The sequence below is a fragment of the Sus scrofa genome, chromosome 2 (genome assembly GCF_054392235.1).
Source record: "Sus scrofa isolate SSC_HxYL_T2T_F1_AM1 chromosome 2, Sscrofa_HxYL_maternal_Yorkshire_Landrace_v2.0, whole genome shotgun sequence".
Lineage (NCBI taxonomy): Eukaryota > Metazoa > Chordata > Mammalia > Artiodactyla > Suidae > Sus > Sus scrofa.
Genome location: NC_139384.1, coordinates 154,994,493 through 155,013,378, shown reverse-complemented (window position 1 = coordinate 155,013,378; position 18,886 = coordinate 154,994,493). Strand labels below are relative to the sequence as shown.

The 18,886-nt window shown below is 49.8% G+C and overlaps 1 protein-coding gene across 23 annotated transcripts in view; it reads right to left on the bottom strand.

Moving 5' to 3' along the window:
• ARHGAP26 (Rho GTPase activating protein 26) overlaps window positions 1–18,886 on the bottom strand; it is a 457,576-nt gene that overhangs the window by 180,429 nt on the left and 258,261 nt on the right. For 18 of the 23 annotated variants that reach the window (XR_014838940.1, XM_021085446.2, XM_085014882.1 and 15 more), the window contains 2 exons: window positions 6,522–6,587; window positions 2,771–2,845 (listed from right to left, as the gene is read on the bottom strand). Coding sequence is in view for 22 of the 23 variants with exons in the window: in XM_021085446.2 (XP_020941105.2) it covers window positions 2,771–2,845; window positions 6,522–6,587 (141 nt within the window). In the remaining variant the exon portion in view is untranslated. The remainder of the gene's footprint in view (window positions 1–2,770; window positions 2,846–6,521; window positions 6,588–18,886) is intronic. The other 5 variants (XM_085014881.1, XM_085014883.1, XM_085014889.1 and 2 more) reach the window with 1 other exon arrangement.

Sequence of the window (18,886 nt, the reverse complement as noted above, 5' to 3'; positions counted from 1 at the left end):
ATCCGGCTCAGCCCTTGATTGGCTATGCCCTGCCTCATCTATCGCAGCCATCTCTTCCCCCATGTGTTGCCATGAACAGACACGTGCTCCACACAAACGAGCATCTACCAAGTTATGCCTAGCATCTAAAAAGTTGGACATACTTTTAAAGAAAAAAAAAGAATCACCCAGCAGCCATTATTTCAGAAAAGCACTCTTCCATCGTTCTATTCATAACCCTGCTTAGTCCCCAGGGTTCTATGGCGGAAGCGTCTCCCAGAGGTGGTGTGGGATCACCAGAGACAAGCGTAGGATCCAGGCCGTTGGGATCCATCTGCTGTAGGGCATGTGACCGGTCTGAGACTGGGAAATGAAACACCTGAATGGCCCCATATTGACCAGTGGTCCACCCCGGGACCTTCTGTCAAAACCATCAAGAGAGACACTCTCCTCTCAGTGATGCAAGGGCCAAGGACTGCTGAGGCTGCACCATCCAAGACCTTCCTGCAGACAACAGAGCCCACACACAGACAGGCAGAGCTCATGGATGCCGAGAAGCCAGAAGAAAGGGTAGGGAAAGGTTCAAACCAATGTGGAGCCACCAGACCCCGCCATGCTTCTGCCATCTTGGACGTGGCGGGAATGGGAACAAGCAGCCTATTCTGAACTGCCTTCTTGACACATTTGTGCAAAAGAGTACTAACACACACAACGCCACTACTTAAAAAATTTAATGGCATCTTACTTCCTACAGAGGAAAAAAAGAAAACAAAAAAACCAAATCCTTAGAATAATTTCAAGTTCCTCAACCAAAGAGGCCACCCCCGCTGTGCAGCTTGAACCCTCCTGTCCCAGCCTTAAGGACTTCCAGATATTAAAATAAGAATAATAATAGTGGAATCAATACTTTCGGTTCATAGTAGTTCTGACTCTGAATTCTTCTGTTCTCTCCTCCGCCACTCTGTCTTCCAGATCCAGTCTGCGTTAGGTGCCAGTATCATAAATGACAGCTTACATCCATAACGACCCCCTACCTGGACACTTTGCAAACAAGGAATGACTCTGTCTCAAGTGTCATCTCTAGCACCTGACCATCGGCTTCAGAGAGCAGACCTTTCACAAACACATGCAGGTCAGATTGGAAACGAAAGACGAGGAGTGACACCTGTTAGATGCCATTCTTTCTTACGTTAGAATTTTGCAAAAATTAACTAAATCACCATACAACCCAGCTACTGCACTCTTGGGCATTTATCCCACAGAAAAAAAAAAAATTAATCTTCATACAAAAACCTGTACACAGGGTTTTAGCACCTTTATTTGTCCCCAGGCTAAAACAAACCCAGCTGTCCTTCAATGGATAAATGGATAGACAAACTGGTCCACAGATACCACGGCCTACGACTCAGCGACGAAAAAGAGCTATTAACATACGGGACAGCTTGAATATCTCTGAAGGGAATTATGCTGATGGGAAAAAAAGCTAATTCCAAAGGACGCCATGTATGTAATAACCTTGAAATGACAAAAATCACAGAAATGGAGAACCAGTGGGTGGTTGCCAGGGGTTCAGGACGGGGGTGAGATGGGAGCTCAGGCAGGTGGTGATGGACTGGTTCTGCGTCTTGACCGTATCAACATCCTGGCTGTGATACTGTTGCTGTGATCTAGCAACATGTTAGCACCGGAGCAAAGTGGGAAGAGGTACTCCGGAGAGCTCTGTATTATCTCTTAGAACTGCATGGGAATCGACAGTCACCTCAGAGTAAAAAGTTTAGTTGGTTTTTTTTTTTTCAACACTAACTCTACCCCAAACCCGAACCAAAAATCAGATTCTCAGTGCAAGAGAACCTCACTAATAATCCGAATTTCAAACAAAAGATCTCAGTGCAACTATCATACATGAGGGTTTTGCTTCCAAGAGGCAAGGAGCTCTCTCGAAAAGAAGCAGTTTTTCTGATCAGCATGAAGGAGGGATCTCCTTAGGTATACAAATTATTTTGCGAAACTGGGACAGTAAAAAGGAATGACCAATACGACCAAGAGACGTGTCCCTGCCCCGAACAGCTCAGGGACCCCGCGTGACAGCCTAAGAGTGCCTGACTGGGCTTCCACGCGGATGAGTAAGAGGCACGGATCTGTGAAATCCGAGCTGTCTGCCATTTAGATCCACGTGACTCCCCGAGGCGGCCTGCATTCATATCTAAAAATACAGGAAATCTGCATGGCTCTGCGTGGCTCATGGGCTCATGGGTTTTTGATTCAAAAGCTGCACATTTGGAGATAGTGGTTTTGTATTTACACCAGCCAGCTCCAAAGGAGGTTCTGCTGCTCACGTGACAGAGACGAGGTGGAAATCGGACGCAAAGAGGGTCAGGGGACTTCTCGGCTGCACATTTAATCTGGGAGTCGGGGCGGTCCCTTCTCAGGCACGGGGAACATGAGGTCTGAGTCCTCTTCAGGCCACAGGCTGACCTCCCTTGGGCAATGGGTGGACCCCATGAGATGCCCATCTCCAAGAGGACAGAGGGAGACAGGACAGAGGAGAGTGTGGTGGTCCCGTGAGCGCCACTCGCAGCGTCTACAGACAGAAGGGTGTGGTGCCTTGCACCTGCCGTTTTTTGTTTTGTCCAGTCCTACTCAGTGTCTTTGCTACTAATGCCCATGGCCACGACCACTGGTGAGTGGGCAGCTGATTTCCGGACGTAGCTCTGGGACACCCAGATCCCTTCCCAGGAGGCTCTCCCTTTAAGCCCTGGGAGCTGCCTGGCAGGGCCACCGCCGCACTCACCCATCAGCACACTCAGCAGCTTCTGCACTCTGGAATTGACCCCCACGATCCGGTAGAGCCCCTGCTCGTTGATCCCTGAGAAGAGAAACAGTGATGATTCAATTAGAGGCGTGTCAGAACCCAAGGCAGGCCAAGCCGGCCAAAGGCACTTTTTTCATTTTCTCGGTCCTTCTAAAAGCGGCTCTAATTAAAGTCCCCTGTCACTCAGCGCTGCTCTTAGCGAGGGAGTGGGATTTGGTACAGCTGTCTCGGATTTCACGCATGTGCTGCCCACCTCAGCCCTCGTGTTAGTTCAGTCATCAGAGGCAAAGGGAGCCTCCCGCTTCTCTTGCCAAGGCAGCGTTGGAAGTGTTTTGAAAGATGCGAAACACAGACTTTAAAACATGTTGTCTTTAACCAGGTTTTTTAAATTTAAAAGCCGGAAGTGAAATGACAAAGAATTTCCTACTGCAGAAAAGAATAAACACTTGGTGATCTATGGTCACATCCGGAATGCAAATATTGAGGTGTTAGGGCATTTTTAATTTGGGACAACATTATAAGCCAAGAAAGACTGAGAAGTTTAAAAATCCATTCATTTGTGGCGCAAATAGTCTTTTTATTATTGTTATTTTTTTCTTCCCCTTTTCAGGGCCGCTCTGGCGGCATTTGGAGGTTCCCAGGCTAGGGGGTAGCACAAATAGTCTTTATCAAGAAAAAAGAGGGCCAGCTTCACTGAACCCTAGGAAAGGTGCACCTAGAGCAGAGGGGTTTACCTTTACACAGCCAGACTAGGAACCAGCACTAACTGAACTCCGAGGATTAGGTCACCACGGGTCATGTACATTCAGCCCAAGTGATGCACAATGTCTTTGCTCCGTTGGTCCCAGACCCATCTTTTCTGCCGGCGCTCAACTCACCAGTCTCCTGCTGCCTCTTATTCCTCTCACGTCCACTCTCCAACCAGGACCCCAAAAGAATGTCTCAGAGTATAAATCCACTCAAACCAGCTCCTTTCTTTTTTTTTTTTTTTTTTTTTTTGTCTTTTTGCTATTTCTTTGGGCCGCTCCCGCGGCATATGGAGGTTCCCAGGCTAGGGGTCTAATCGGAGCTGTAGCCACCGGCCTACGCCAGAGCCACAGCAATGAGGGATCCGAGCCGCGTCTGCAACCTACACCACAGCTCACGGCAACACTGGATCGTTAACCCACTGAGCAAGGGCAGGGACCGAACCCGCAATCTCATGGTTCCTAGTCGGATTCATTAACCACTCCCCCAGCTCCTTTCTTAAAAGCTTCCAAGGGCTTCCCATTGCCTTTGGATCATGATGAAAACTTCCCATGGCCTCTAAGGCCCTACACAGCTGAGGGCAGGCCCACCTTTGATGGTTTGAGCAACCAACGCTCACGATGCTGCCACCACATGGGCCTTCCCGTGACGCCACACGCAAAGCTTGTGCCCCCAAATCACAGCCTTTGTCTAGGATTCTCTCTCCCTGAAACAGTCTTCTCCTAGATCTTTTCACATTCAGGTCTCTGCTTCCATGCAAGCGAATCTAATGATCCCACGACCGACTCCACTGGTGGGGGCCTTCGCAGGTTTTCTTTTCTTTAGAGAAATTAAGAGTGTGTGAAATCATCTGTCTTATTTGCTTTCTTGTTGATCTTTCCCCCAAGAATTACAGCGGAAACTCTCCGTACAGCGATCCTGCCTGCTTTGCCGTGGTCCCCAGGACGAGCTGCAGGAGAGAGTGAATAAAGCATTCGCTAGGGCCACAGCTTTAGGGCCACAGTAACAGTTCCCGGGTGAAATCTGGGAAAAGGCGGGCTCTGCATGGTGTTCAACAAGACCTCCATCGAAGCGGAATTCATCAACAAAAGGAAGGGGTCTAGGGTGACAGGATGTCACAGCTAAACTGGACTGTGAACGCAGGCACGTTATCCTGCAGGGTTCACAGGCTAGGGGGACCCAGGATGGGCCCCAAATGGCTGAGGAGCAGAACCACTGTCCAGGCACGTGGTGGCCTGAAGGGCTATCCTTTCTGAAACGTCTCCACTCCTGTCCCAGGGCTTCCCTAGAGCCCGACACGCTCCCCGCTCCTGGTGGATGATTGACGAAGCTCGGCAAGTTCTGGAGGTCCGCCACCCCCGGTCCCCGCCACGATGCATGTACATACACGTACCCGCGGTAGGGGGAGACCCCGCTTCCCCCCAAGTTCAGTGCTGCAATGGCACTGAACTCACACTGTCCTTGTCTTCTCTTTGTGCTAAATGAAAACTTCTTTTTAAAGAAGTTTGTTTTTTTTTCTTTTTCTTTCTAGGGCCGCACCTGCAGAATACGGACATTCCCAGGCGAGGGGCGGAACTAGAGCTGCAGCTGCCGACCTATGACATGGCACAGCAATGCCAGATCCGAGCCCCATCTGCAACCTATGCTGCAGCTTGCGGCAACGCCGGATCCTTAACCCATGGAGCGAGGCCAGGAATAGAACCTGCGTCCTCAAGGATGCTAATCATATTCATTTCTGCTGAGCCATGATGGGAACCTCTGGATCCCACTTTAAAAGACAGATATTCCTTGGGAGTTCCCGTAGTGGTGCAGTGGTTGACGAATCCGACTGGGAGTCATGAGGTTGCGGGTTCGATCCCTGCCCTTGCTCAGTGGGTTGACGATCCGGCGTTGCCGTGAGCTGTGGTGTAGGTCGCAGATGTGGCTCGGATCCTACGTTGCTGTGGCTCTGGTGTAGGCTGGCAGCTACGGCTCTGATTAGACCCCTAGCCTGGGAAACTCCATGTGCTGCGGGAGTGGCCCAAGAAATGGCAAAAAGACAAAAAAAAAAAAAAAAAGACAGATCTTCCTTAAACAAATGAAAAGGGCTTGTGGGTAGAGAGGCTGTAGAATAACTAAGAGTCCCATCTTCGACAATGGTTCACTTCAAATCCAGTGGGAAGACCCTGGAGAGCTTGTCTCTGGGGTGTAACAGCGCAGCACATGCAAAGCTCAAAACTGCTGGAACTGAGGACTCTCCTGTGTGTCCTCGGAGGAGGGGACGGAGATCTCTGTAATGAACCAGCATCCCTGACCCCAAAGCACTGCTCCTGTGCATCCAGGAAAGGCCACCGTGTGACAGGCAGGGCCTGACCCCTTTTCCCACCTGGACAGTGCCCACAGCAGGGTTCTGAACCTGGGGTCCACAGACCCCCCCAGGAGGTCCACTAGAGAATTCAAGATGTCTGTCAACTTCAGAAAACAATCACGTCTTTATTTTCACGAACCTCCGACTGAAAGGACGCATCTCTTTCCACTACAATCTGAGCAAGAGACCAGAGCATCAGGAGTACCTGTCGCGTGGTCAGAAATCACAGATATTTTCCCAGCATCTCACAATTGCAGACATCGTCAACTGTCACTACCGAATTGGGTTAGCTAGCAGACCCACGAGTGTAAACAAAGAAACATACCTAGGGCTATATCACAACCATGGTTTTTAGTATTTAACAGAATTTCAATAACCGGATTCCTTCTAACCCTAGGTATTTGATACAGATGCATTTAAAACACTCTTCTGATCAGCCAAAGAGACGGATGACACCAAATTGGTTGAGAGCCGCTGCGCTTCTGAGCAACACAACTTGTGGAAACACACTGACAGCAACGGCACTTGGGGAGTTAAGAAGTCACTTAACATTGGGAAACAGCAGGCAGCAGGTCTGACGCCTCACCAGGAGCGTGACCTTCGCTGACGACAATGCCATCTGTCAAACAGCTTTACCTCTGGTTTCCACAGCGTGGATGCATTTCCTGATGATGCTGAAGCCAATGCTGTCCAACTGTGCAGCTGAAAGAGGAAGAAAAGGGCAGTCAAGCTGCTGGCCGTGCACGTCAACCCTGCGACAAGGTTTCACCAACCCGGAATGACTCAGTCCCCTGGGGGGGCCAAACATCCTCTGCATTTTTTCCACGGAAAGTACAGGAATGATTCAAAATTTAAAAGTGGCTGGCACCCACTGAGCGCTTACTGCATCCCACACGCCGTCCTAAGGGTTTCGCACCTATTATCTCATTTAGTCCGGGCAGTAACTCTCTGCAAGGTTCCCCTCTGTTTGCTGTGGAAGACACTGAAGCACAAGGGTGATGAGCATTTTCCTAAAGGGGTAACGAAGCCACTAAATTGTTCTGTTATCATCAGGAGCTGTAGGACTAACTGCTTGCTGGTCGCCTTCAAAAAGCATCAATTCGACGGTCAGTAAACGTCGGGTAAGTGCCTAACAGCTATCACCTTGTTTAATCCTAACGAGTCGTCTAAGCCGGTACTGTCATGAGCCCCAAATTACGCATGAAGAGGAGTTCCTGTTGTGGCTCAGTGGATTATGAACACAACTAGTATCCATGAGGATGTGGGTTCAATCCCTGGCCTCGCTTGGTGGGTTCAGGATCCAGAGTTGCTGTGAGCTGTGGTGCAGGTCACAGACGTGGCTCCGATCTGGTGCTGCTGCAGCTATGGCGTAGGCCAACCGCTCCGATTGTTCCAACAGCCTGGGAACTTCCATATGCTGCAGCTGCAGCCCTAAAAAGCATTAAAAAAAAAAAAATCATGCATGAAAAAAACAGATTTGGCAAAGCTTGACCAAAGTTGCAGAGCTAATGTGGGGGAGAACAACTCCAGAGCCTGCATGACCAGAGACGGCCTTAAAAGTGACTCTGAGTTAAAGAGTAAAATTCTGCTCCAGTCACTTGGGAAAAGGAAAAGTGACCAGGAGGAAAATTAAAACAGCCAAAGACAAAGAAGCTCCCTGAGGAAAAGGCACCAAGGCAGCAGAGTCATCCCACCCGAGGTAAATCAGCAGGTGGTGACAAGGTTCCCCATCTGCTCTGAACCCCCCCTTTGTGTTACTCAGAAAATAAATGACAAACAGCAGCAACTTTTTCCACAGCACAGAACCACCTGCCAACCTGGCAACAGGGCTGGAAACCCACCAAAATTCATCCTCACGCTCTGCTTACCCAATGGGTTTGGTCATCTTGAAGAATGGGTTCATCTTGGACCTCCCTAGGACATCGGGACAGGACATTCTACAAACCAGTGGTCCCCGTGGAGATGGGATGGCAAAAAGTAGGAAGGTGAGTATTTATAAATGACTTGTTGTCATTCCAGGGCAAAAAATAAATGTGTCAACTGTGAGAACTGAGCAGAACTTGAACTCATCTTGGAGCCAATCCACATGGAGTCTTTCTCCAATTCTTCATGTATATGGATGAACTGAGGTCCAAGGAAGGAAAAAAAAAAAATCCTTAAAAAAATCTCGGAAAATTTCCCAGATCGAACTAAAAAGGAATGCTCATGTCCGCAAACCTCTCTTCCCAAAGGGAATCAGCTCTTGCTCTTCCCCGGGCGCTTAGCCCTTGGTGGTGCTTATAATTAAACCTACCCCGTCTCGAGGACAGTAAGCCAAGTCCCAGAAAAGCAGAAAAACCACGCTGTCCTTCCTGGAGACTACCTGCTCCAGAAACCACTGCTCTTGTCCCCTTAAAGCTCTAAGGCGCCTACTAACTCAATCCCTCGCCTTTTCTAGCATGAACTAGCATGAACAAATCTGCAAATTGTGCCGCATCCAGCTTTCTGACTCAGATCAATTGAGATCATTCTTCCAAATGAAACTCAACTCATACCATAAACGTTTCCCAAATTTTATAACAAAATACATAATACATAATCTAAACAGCTGTTCAAATCTGCAAAGACTCTTTTTTTGACGTAACAGCTTTATTGAGATTTAATTCACATACTGTACGGTTCATCCATTTAAAGCTTCTAATTCATTAATTTCTAGTATATTTACAAAGTTATGAATCACGCACCACTTTCTACATAACACTTTCATCCCCCACAAAAAACACCCTCATACACATCAGCAGGCATTCTCCATCTCCTCCCCCCCCTCAGCTCGTAGAAACCAGAGCTCTTAGAAACAGACTTCCCTGGTCTGGACCTTTCATAGACATGCAACCACGTGACAGTCTTTTGTGTCGAATTCCTCTTACTTAGCATAAACTTTCTCCAGATTCCTCTATGTTGTATCATCGATTCTTCCTCCCTCCCTCTCTTCCTTCCGTCCTTTCCTCTGACACCCTGAAGCATATGGAGTTCCCAGCCCAGGGATCAGATCAGGGCTGCAGATGCAACTGAGTCACCACAGTTGTCCCAACACTGGGTCCTTAACCCACCGTGCTGGCCCAGGGATTGAACCCGTGTCCTAGCATGCCAGAGACGCTGCCAATCCCATTGCGCCATGGCGGGAACTCCAATACTTCATTCCTTTTATGACTAAGTAATATTCCATTGTCTGGCTAGACCACATTTCGTTTATCCATTCATCGGCTGTTGTGCCTGCTTTTTGGCTATTGTGGATACTGCTGCTAAGAACACCTTTGCACAAATCTTGTGGGGACATCTACATTCAGTTTGCTTCAGTACACACCCAGGCGTGGAAGTGCTAGGTTATATGGTAACGCTACACATTTCTCTTTTGTTTTTGACTGCACCTTCGGCACGCAGAAGTTCCCGGGCCAGAGATCAAAGCCGGGTCACAGCAACACCAATGCCAAGTCCTTAACCACTGGGCCACCAGGGAACTCCTACATGCATAACTTATTGAAGAACTGCCAAACTACTTTCCAAAGAGCTGCGCCATTTTACATTCTCACCAGCAACACGCAAAGGTTCCAGTTTCTCCACATCCTTGCCAACGTGCATGATTGTATTTTTTATCTTAGCCTTTCTAGTGGGTGTGAAATGGTATCTCACTGCGGTTTTGATGTGCATTTTCCTGATGACTAATGAGGTTGGGCACCTTTTCACGCGTAGGGGAGAATTTTCATTCCTTTATACAGTAGTCAGAACAGAGCCTACGGCCAAGTATTTGTCAGAGGGGAAATGATTTTCTGTACTGAAGGAAGTTTCCACAATGTCCATAACCATGATTCAAGAATCCGTGGAAGCCTCTTGGTTCTTCTTTGGCCAAGTGCTTAAGGAGAAACTTGGGTAGCAATGACGGTCAAAGAAGTCCGGCAGAGAAGGGACCGCAGCTGTGGCTGGTCCTCAGGGGAGCTGCTGAGAATGACTCCAAACTTGGGGATTTGAAGAGCAGGTGTGTGAACATGGCCTTGCTCTAGGCATTGATGAACCTCCGGACAAAAAATATTTTGCTTCCCTACCCCGTGAACACTGGAAAGTTTTGAAAAAATTAGAAATAACTTGGCGGCTGACAGGGATAACCCCAATGGCCCGAAGATACATGCTCATAAAGCCACCAGCCCAACCAGCAGAGGAAACAACCAGCAGGGACAAATCAGTCCTTGCACCTTTTGTCGTGGAACTGTGGGAAGCTGCGTCCTTTTCTAGGTCAGTAACAGCTAATGGAAAAGAATACAGTGGAGGAGTTCCTGTTGTGGTTCAATGGGTTAAGAACCCGACTAGTATCCATGAGGATGCAGGTTTGAACCCTGGCCACGCTCAGGGGGTTAAGGATCCGGTGTTACTGCACGTTGCAACGTAGGCCCCAGATGCGTGGCTGTGGCTGTGGCGTAGGCCGGCGGCTGTGGCTGTGGCTAGGCCGGCAGCTGCAGCTCCGATTCAACCCCTAGCCTGGGAACTTCCATATGCCGCAGGCGAGGCCCTAAGAAAAAGGAAGAAAAAAAGGCGGGGGGGGGGCAGGAGATACAATGGAATCTTACAAGTAATCCAAAAAAACCCCTCAATTCCCCTAACCTAATGTTCACTACAATTATTTCTTTTGGAAAATGGCAAAGCCAAGTTCTCCCAAAATCTCTGAGTAAATGTTCCCTCTTTGATTTTTCCCCACATTAGAAATTTTCCAATTTGTTTTGCACCAGCAAAACCCTGTTCTTGAAATAAACCTTACACCGATGTTGCACATAAAGGCCTTACCCGTATATACATACACGTAACAGCAGCGTATTTACCAGGATATATGAGCCACATGAGTTCCAACGCATACCACATTCCCATATTGCAAAGTCAAACACTAGTAACTCCAGGGAACACTCTCTGTTGGCCTCTCACGCATTTGAGTTGCACAGCGATGATAATTACTACAGTTTTATAAACAAAATGGTGCTAAGAAATGGAATTCGTATCACCCGACAATGCCCAAGAAGGAACTCATGGAACCCAATTTAACTACCATTGTTCTAAATCTCTAAACTAGAACTGGTGTAAGTTATTACACTGCTCCCCGCCCTGGCATTTCCCTGTGTCTCTCCGTCTCTAGAGCATGCACACACGCACGCACGCGCACGTACACACACGCATACAGGTTTGTGGACCTGAGTTTCCTGCTGCTGTCCTGCTTAGGTTACTAATGATTAACAACTGCTTTATTATTTAACATGCAGCAAGGACCACGGACGTGGCAGGACTACAGCACATAACCAGAGCAGTAGCCCCGACCTCTGCACAGCAGGTACACACACAATCTACGTTAACTGAGATCTCCTCTGAAAATCCCATTCCCACTAAAAGGGTGAGAACCCCATCACCCCAGAGCAGTTGGCTAATGACAGAAAAAGTCTGAGCGGCCCGCCAGATGGAAGCGGCTGTCCTTAATCCCTTCAAGCAGGTGATTCAGCTCTTTCACTGAGCTCAGGCTCAGAAAAGGTCAGGGATTTATTTGCAATTGCTGTATCCTTATAATCTCCAGAAATCATCTCTCATTAAATATCTACGAGGCTTGCATTATTCCCTTAATTTGAGTTGCGATGAGCTGCTGCAGGGCCGGTGGCTCCTAGGCTGACGTCCACCATCGGGCAGCTAAGGCTTTGACTGGCTTACCTCCCCCGCTCCCCGGCCTGAAGTTCGGCTCGGCCCAGGTTTACAGAGAGGGCAGGCCAAAGCGTTGTCAGATAATCAAAGTTCACAGAGCTCGCATTAAACACAGGGGCTGACCCGCCAAGTTCAAAGGCATCATTCTCTTAACTTGCCTGTCAACTTCTGAAGCATCGTCTCCTCCTAGAGAAAGGAAAAGGCCAGGGTCCCACACACCCATCGTCTCAGTGTTCTCTGGAAAGAGAACCCAGGACAGGTGCTCTGACTCTGTCAACAGGGAGAGTCTCGGGGCTGAGATGGGAGGCCGCCTGGCAGACCACCGGGGCTGGCGGAGGGAGGGAGGCAGGTTTCACCCAGGAACTGGCTGTTTTTACTGCCATGGGCTTAAAAGAACAACCTACTAGAAGGTTCAAGTTGTTTAAAAGAAGGAAGCGAAGAGTCCAGTACAGACATGGCTTTTAGCACAACCATCACCACTACAGCTTCTGGTCCCTCATGTCACCTCATCTAAGATGCTTCTTGCCCTGGATCTTTCCGCCTTTAAAAAAGGGGGGGTGGTGGTATGTACGTGACACTAGAGGGTGAGAACTACAATAAAATCATGAGCCTGACCCTGAGCGCTCCCCTGCTCTTTTACCCCCCCCCCCCCGCCACCAATGACCAAATGGCCCCCTCAGTTTTAGATCCTAATGCATCTATTAGGATCTAGAACTGGATCCAATTTTATCCGGTTCTCTTTGCCTTCACCACAGCCACCCTGGTCCTAGACCCCTCATCCGTCACCAGGGCTGTGGCAGGGCCCTCCTAGCTGGTCTCCAACACCACCTCTGGCTCCCCCCAATCTGTCCGTCACCCTACAGCCCCCGTGATCTTGACAAAACCAGGCCAGGTCACCTCTCCTTTGAAAATCACTCCATGGCATCCCATGCTCTCGGGAGGGTCCCCTGAGCCCCCCACGTGGTCCACACTGCCCTGCAGGGTCTGGCCCCGGCCTCGTCTCGTGCCCTTCCCCTGGGCCTCAGCATCCCCACCACTCTGGGTCCAACCCACCACACCTGCTCCTCCGTCTCTGCACAAGCTGTGGGTTTCACCCCGGAGCCCCTTGGCCCAAGTAAGTGAGTCCTCAGGTCTCCTCCCTGGAGAACCATTTCCTCAAAAAAGCCTCTCTGACCTTTTTACTGGGGTTAAGGCCTCCATCGCACTGGAATATAATGCCGCCAAACCTCTAATTCAGAGCACGCAGCACGACTGCATGCTTACATTTCTTTGCATGACCCTGCAAAAAATGTCTGTCTACCAAACTAGATGTGCATTCACAAAGGCAATGGCCCACGTATAATATTACCTAGTTAACTCATTCACTCCTGCATCTCTGTCTTTCACTGTCTGCTATGGCACTGGATGTGATGGAAATTGTAATTTGTCATGTGGTGTGACTTTTCCTTTGGGATGCGTGGGTGGCCAAACTGGTGACTGAACATAGGCAGTGTGGTCTTGTCAAAATGACCTTTCAAAGGTCAGCAGGTGTAAACCCTGTCAAAGGAGACGACTTGTTTGTTTTTGTCTTTTTAGGGCTGCACCCGAGGCATATGGAGGTTCCCAGGCTAGGGGTCCAATCGGAGCTGCAGCCGCCAGCCTACACCAGAGCCACAGCAACTTGGGATCCAAGCTGCATCTTCAACTTACACTACAGCTCACAGCAACGCCAGATCCTTAACCCACTGAGCGAGGCCAGGGATCGAACCCACAACTTCATGGTTGCTAGTCAGATGCGTTAACCACTGAGCCACAAGGGGAACTCCAGTAGATGGCTTGTTGAAGCTTCTGGCCCTCAGCTTTTTCATCTTTTGTGAGGACAAAAAGTTTAAAGAAATGAATGGCTTGATCTGATCCCTTCCTTTCTGCCTTCCTGTGTCCATACCAAGAGGTACCGCCGAGGGTACGACCCCAACAACCTGTCCAAGATGGGGGCAGAACAGAAGCTGTGCGAGCCACGACACAGACCAGAGGAGGCAAGGCCAAGTTTAGGTTTCCTGGACACTTTCAGAAGCCCTTTGCTTGTCCACTGAGGCATTACCGTCACCAGGAGTAGCATGAAACAAGGGCTGGCGGGTTCTTACACATCAGGCCACTGGCCATCGAAACAGTCAGACGGGGAGTTCCCGTTGTGGCTCAGCAGAAAGGAACACGACTAGGATCCATGAGGACGCAGGTTCCATCCCTGGCCTTGCTCAGTGGGTTAAGGATCCAGCATTGCTGTGAGCTGCGGTGTAAGTCACACACGTGGCTCGGATCTGGCGTTGCAGCGGCTGTGGTGTAGGCTGGCAGCTATAGCTCTAATTTGACCCCTAGCCTGGGACCTTCTATATGCCAGAGGTGTGGCCCTAAAAAGAAAAAAAAAAAAAAAAGAAAAAGAGCCAAGCAGACAGGCTTGAGAATCAAAAAGGCCCTAGAAAACAAGAGCACTCTCCTCCAGAATTCTGTGCAACCCAACACATCTCACTCTTGAGGTCCAGGAGCCTCTTTTCTGAAAATCACTGACCTGCTGTTGCCCAACTCCAAATCCTTAGTCTTCAGAACACCCAGAAATTAAGCAAGAAGTGGCCAAATCGCCATTCCGAGTGGAAGGCCTCTTTCCACACCACAGGCTGACTGATGGAAACGCAGTCTGAAAAAAGGACGCTTTGGGATATGCCCCCAAGTCACGCCATACACGCACCCTGAGAATCGTGACAGTCCTCAGACCTCGCGGATGTGCCTGATGTGGACTCAACATGCTAGAAGGATGACCACACTTCCCTCAAGCTGGTGGTATTCACCGGGCTCTCCCGAGTCTGAAAAATCTCCCTCACGAAACGTATTCAACTTTCCTTGGATCAAAAAAACATCTTTCAAGTTTTGTTTTTTTTTTTTTCTTCTTAAATGGGAGAAATGGAATTTGCTGGAAGTGACAGGTGTCTGCATAAAAACCAGAGAACTGAGAGATCGAGGAAGTTACTGCTGTCTTTTGTTTTTTGGGTGCTTGGGGGGGGGGGGGCATATGGAGGTTTCCAAGCTAGGGGTCGAATTGGAGCTACAGCCAACGGCCTACACAACACTCACATCAAGGTGGGATCCAAGCTGCGTCTGTGACCTACACTATGGCTCATGCAGTGCTGGATCCTCAACCCACTGAGCGAGGCCAGGGATCGAACCCACATCCTCATGGATCCTAGTCCAATTTGTCTCCGCCGAGCCTCAACAGGAACTCCCGACTGCGGTTCCTCTAACATGGCCGTAAGACGTGCTGTAAGCCCGTCACCATTTTATGGACAGTCCCTGGGGCAGGTTCTCACCACCGAAATGTACTCAATTTCCCTCCGTGATCTGCGTCTTAACGCCTGGCCTGCCTTGCTCTTTCTGAATTTAATCAATTTCAGCACCATTAAAAGCCATGAAGAAAAACACCCGCCTTGAATACAGATCCCATCTGGAGAAGAGATTTCCAGGGGTTCATATGCTCAGAGGGGCTCACTCCTGCTCTTCTCACCAGGGAAGAAGGGCTGCCAGGGCCCCTGGAACGTGGCCCCTGGAAAACCATCCTTAGGAAGCTTCCAGTGGGGGGGGCCAGACAAGGTGTGAATTCTCTACTTTGGAAATAGCCCACAGCCAGTTTTTAGCCCCAGATCAGCTCCCTCGAGCTGTACCCCATCCCGGCTGAGGAAATGCGAACAAACCTGAATATTAATTGAGGTTGCACGGTGCTCAAAAGACAACAACGAGCTTTAAAGCCGGCAGACCTGGCTGAGCATCCTGTCTCTGCCGCCTCGGGCTGGACATGATCGCAGGTGAGATGTGTCACCTTCCTCACCTGTGCGGTGGGGATAACTCGCCTAGGTGTTGCGAGGGTCCAAAGAAACGTACCGCAACCGTGACTTATTTGGTATCCAGTGCAAGGTCAACGCCAGGATTACAGCTTCAGGAGGTGCAGTAACTCCATCCTAATATTTGAATCCAACTCTGCAGGTGGTGAAATCGTCTTCATACCCAGGTGTGTGTTACCCCTACGACAATCCCTTGGGGTCAATATTGTCACTGTTCTTACTAATAAGTTCCTGCTGGGTCCGCACACCGACCATAACGAAGGAGAACACATGACCATTTACAGAATACATGAACAAATGCCAGCTGCTGTGATTACCCCAATACATTGAAGTTTTTATGAGGGGAAAAGCCGGGCTCACGATGTTAAGTCACAGCAACCATGATGAGAGCAGAAGCTGACACTTAGTGAGCACACAGGCTACTCTGGGCTAAGCACTCAAGGGTATCACAACCTCGGTACCCTCTTCACCATCCCGATGTTGCAGGCAGCAAAGCTCGGCTCCAACAAGAGTTAGGAGCTCTGGGGCAGCAGGGCGTTAATGAGCAGTAGAACCAAGATTCTATCTCAGCCGGACCACAGGGCTCAACCTCTTCTATTTCCTGCTCTTCTGCTGAAGTTCTGTGATGAGTCCAGAAAGGGGGGGCGAGGGAGTTCCAGCTTCTAGATTCTGCCCTTTCTGTTCCTGGCAGTTCCCAAATCTAGTGGACAACAGACTCGGGGACATGCCTGCTGCCATGCAGCTTCCCAGCGCCCTCCCAGAGGCGATGCTTCGGTAGGTATGAGAATCACACATGGGCTAACACTGAGCTGCACACCAAGCAATTAAAACTGCTATCATTAAAGACAAAGAGAAATGATTGTTGACTATGAATGAGTCAGCAGTCCACATAACCCACCTGGTAATAACGACTCACCATTATTACGTTATGTATCAATACGCATTGCGGTCCTGTGCCGCTGGGGAGGAGGAAGTGATGCTGAGCAATCCACAAGTAAATATGTGTAATGACTATACACTTACTTTAATAAACACTAGAAATATATGGATTTTTTAAAAAATTTCGTCTAAAAAGAGAATGGATTTTTTAAAAGAGGAGGTAGATGGTATTACAGGTAGCACATGCACGTGTAAAAAAGCTCACGAAGATGACAGACAATGCCCTTGGGAGCTCCTGTCCGAACCTGTCCCAAACCAGGCACCACCTGCAACCTGGGTGACAGGACCAGGAGGTGGGGGTACCACCCTGTGCCAGCGAGATGTCCCCTTTCCGTGCAGTCATGAGTGATTCCCTGCATTCTCTTACCCTCCACCCCAGCAGCCCGGCCCGTCCATCAGCAATAACTTAAAAACACACCTAGAATTCACCACGTCTCAGCACCTCCATGGCTAACACCGTGGCCTGGGCCACCGCCAGCTCCCGCCTGGGCAGCTTCACCAGCCTCTCAGCCGTTTCTCCTTTCAGCCTTACAGGTCCTTCTCCGCCAGCCTCCAGAGTCATCTTTTATTTCTTTTTATTTTTTTTATTTTCCCACTGTACAGCAAGGGGGTCAGGTTATCCTTACATGTATACATTACAATTACAGTTTTTCCCCCACCCTTTCTTCTGTTGCAACATGAGTATCTAGACATAGTTCTCAACTTAGAATAGATTTAAAAGGAGATCCTGCTGAATAGCATTGAGAACAGAGTCATCTTTTAAAAATACACTCTGGCTCATGTCACTTGCTTGATCGCAGTCCTCCCGACCTGTCATGACACTCAGAACACGGTCCCACCTCCAGACTTCAGCCTCACGGGGTCCAGCCGACCTGGCCTGCTCCCTCTGGCCACCGCTGTCCAGGCACGAGCGTTGGGCCTCACAGCCCCTGAACACAGCTGGTCCGTGCCCTCCCGCAGGGGCCCTGGCACGTGCCGGGTCCTCTGCCAGTTCCTGACATGCCCCCCTGCCTCCCTCTGTTCAGGTTTCTCCTCAAAGGGCACCTCCTCAGGGAGCCCCCTCTGCCCCAGGGTCTCCAGCGGCCGCTCCTTCCCTTGTGAGTCGCTGTCCCTTCACTCTGATTTCCTGGCGGCCCTTCGCCCAGCCTGGACGCACACCTTGGTTTACCTGCTTCGTGCTGTCTGCTGCTCTCAACAGGGTGACTCCCGACAGCAGCGACTCGACTGCCTTGTCATCACCAGAGCTTCAGTCCAGAGTCCCCAAAAGCAGCAGCAAACCCAACCCACATTTTCACCAGCGGGGACGCCAGGAGCCCATGGGTAAAGGGGTGCCCTCACTCTGGGAACCTCCAATGGGGAGCAGCTGGCCGAACACTGGTCCCTTCTAGGGTTCAGGGGCTCTGCAGTGGACAGCATGAGAGAGGGACCTCTGACCTCTACGTGTGAATATCACAGGCAGAATTTTCTGCCCTAGCCAACCACATACATGGGAATCTATCTTCTGTTTCTTGGTTTCCAGGGAGACACACAGAGAAAAATAAGCTGAGAGGGACACAGAGTCAAACAGGTAGCAGGAGAAGACACAAGCTCCCTGCCTGGCCTGGAATAAACCTGCCAGTGCTCTGCCTGCGTCAAGGGAGGCTCTAAGGCAGCTGTAAAGTGTTCTAGTTCTCGGCCAGACACAGGCAGCCAAAGTGGCAGCGTCTGGGTTCTTGCATAGCCCAGGCTGAGGACTCCAGGTCAGCTTGGGGGGCAGGAGTGTTTCCTTGTGGGTTTTTACATCTGCAATCCCTTAGTCCATCTTAAAATTCCAAATTAGGACAGCAGCAAAGGAGCACGACTTATTAACACATGCCACCTTGGTAACATGAACTGTCTTTTTTTTTTTCCTTTGGTCTTTTTAGGGACATGCCCGTGGCACGTGGAAGTTCCCAGGCTGGGGGATGAATTGGAGCTGCAATAGCCGACCTATACTGCAGCCACAGCAAGGCGGGATCCAAGCCGTGTCTGTGACCTACAGTGCAGCTCATGGCCACACCGGACCCTCAGGCCACTGACTGAGGCCAAGGATCAAACCTGCATCCTCATGGATGCTAGTCGGTTTCGTTACCATGAGCCACAACAGGAACTCCTACCAAGGACCATTTGTCGCCCACCTGGGCATCTGGGCATTCTGAGAATGAACGACAGCCCACCTGCCCGGCCCTCTGCCTCGAGGCCTGGGTGGCTGTGCACTGACTTCTCAACAAAAAGAGATGCCCGCCAGCTTTCCACGGCTGGGAGTGCTGCGGCAGAGAGCCCATCACCCCTGTCCATCTAGATCCCTTTCCTGACTCTTCACACCTGTCCTCCCAACTTTGATCTGTTCCCAGAACGGTTTAGGTATTTTTTGGCCCCGACAAACTCGGAGGCAGGAAAGGTCAGGGAAAGAGATGGTATTTAGACTCTGAGGCCTGAGCTTTGCACCTGGAGTCACCCCTAGGTTGTGTG